The sequence below is a fragment of the Acanthisitta chloris genome, unplaced genomic scaffold (genome assembly GCF_000695815.1).
Source record: "Acanthisitta chloris isolate BGI_N310 unplaced genomic scaffold, ASM69581v1 scaffold12167, whole genome shotgun sequence".
Lineage (NCBI taxonomy): Eukaryota > Metazoa > Chordata > Aves > Passeriformes > Acanthisittidae > Acanthisitta > Acanthisitta chloris.
In genome coordinates this window covers 52,968-54,627 of record NW_008684330.1, presented here as the reverse complement: position 1 = coordinate 54,627, position 1,660 = coordinate 52,968, and the positions used below count along the sequence as shown (strand labels likewise).

Below are 1,660 nucleotides of genomic sequence, written 5' to 3'. Positions count from 1 at the left end.
AAAGAGCCATCCACTTTAATCATGACTGACTTTAAGTCTGCCCCAACTAAATTCGTTGCTATACATGTGTATAAGCCACTTTCTCTTTGTGTTACATCACTTATATCTAATGTTCCTTCAGAATGAATGTAGTATTTATCAGAAATAGTATTAGGCAAAAGTCTGTGTCCTGACGGTGTTATCCAGTAGATTTCGGGTTCAGGTTCTGCTGTTGCTCTGCAGTGTAACGAAATATGGCTGCCAGTTTTTAAATCCAGAGTAGATGGAAAACTTTCAGGAGCTATCAAGGGCAGACAGATTTCCATCATTTCCCGGAAGTGTATCTGTCTCACATTCTGACCTTGGAATTCAGGAGGGTCTACACAAAACAGGGACTCTGGCTCCATGAAACGAATGTTTGTCTTATTCATGTTAATCCAGCGGATGACACAGTCACATCTGATGGGATTGCTGTGTATACTGACTTCTTTGAGGTTAGGCAAGGATTCTATGGTACTGCGGTACAGGGCACTCAGTGCATTGCTGTTAAGCATGAGTGATTCCAGCTTGGGAAGTCTGTAGAATGCATTGGGGTGAATGTATGATAATCTGGGGTTATTAGTAGCTTCTATTTTTCTTAAATCTGGCAAATTATCAACAGCAAGACTATCTATAGAAATCAGTTCAGGCATGTTATTAATTCCTAACTCTTTTAGGTGCAGCATATTGCTAAAATCTCCTCGTCGTATTCTGTTAATGGGATTCTTATTTAGATCCAGAAATTTAAGATTTGTAGCCTTTTGAAGAGCAATGTGGGGCACTCTGACAAATCTGTTGTCATAAAAGGAAATGCTTTCTAAGTTGTCAAGGCCAGCCAAAGCATTATCTGGTATTTCAGTGAGATTTATACCTGCTAAAACTAGGCTGCGCAGATTGCTAAGAGGCTTGAAGTTCATATCTTCAATTCTGATTATTGGGTTTTCTCCAATCATGAGAATTTCAAGATTAGGAGTAGCTTCAAACCACTTTCTGTTGATCACTTGCAGACCATTTGAATTGAGATGAAGTCTGAGAAGATTACTGAGGCCTATGAAAGCTCCCGGTGCAATCACAGAAAGCAGATTATGATTAATATAAAGCTCTTGTAAATTGTTGAGTCCAGAGAGACATTCTTCAGGGAGTTCAGTAAGTTTGTTTTCTTCAAGGTACACTGAAAGCAATTGTGGTATCTTTCTAAGATTAATACTGGTCACTGAGGATAAATTGTTCTGAGATAAATCTAGACCAGTTAAATTCACAGGGAAGTCTACTGAATGTTCAATTTTTGCAATATTATTAGTCTGTAGAAGAAGAACTTGTGTGTCAGCAGGCAGTCTGGCTGGAAAAGTAAAAAGGCCTAAATCATTACAGTCCACTGTTGGAGCCTCCATGTACACAGACCTGGGAGTGAACCATGGTCTGATCTCACATATACATAATCTAGACCAGTTAAATTCACAGGGAAGTCTACTGAATGTTCAATTTTTGCAATATTATTAGTCTGTAGAAGAAGAACTTGTGTGTCAGCAGGCAGTCTGGCTGGAAAAGTAAAAAGGCCTAAATCATTACAGTCCACTGTTGGAGCCTCCATGTACACAGACCTGGGAGTGAACCATGGTCTGATCTCACATATACATTGGGC

General features: G+C 39.3%; 1 protein-coding gene across 1 annotated transcript in view; it reads right to left on the bottom strand.

The window, feature by feature from the left end:
• Positions 1-1,660, bottom strand: part of LRRN3 (leucine rich repeat neuronal 3) — a 2,795-nt gene that overhangs the window by 1,057 nt on the left and 78 nt on the right. The window contains 3 exon segments of the mRNA XM_009079294.1: positions 1-2; positions 5-1,458; positions 1,620-1,660. The exon segment at positions 1-2 is cut by the window's left edge and continues 1,057 nt beyond it; the exon segment at positions 1,620-1,660 is cut by the window's right edge and continues 78 nt beyond it. Coding sequence (XP_009077542.1) covers positions 1-2; positions 5-1,458; positions 1,620-1,660 — 1,497 coding nt within the window.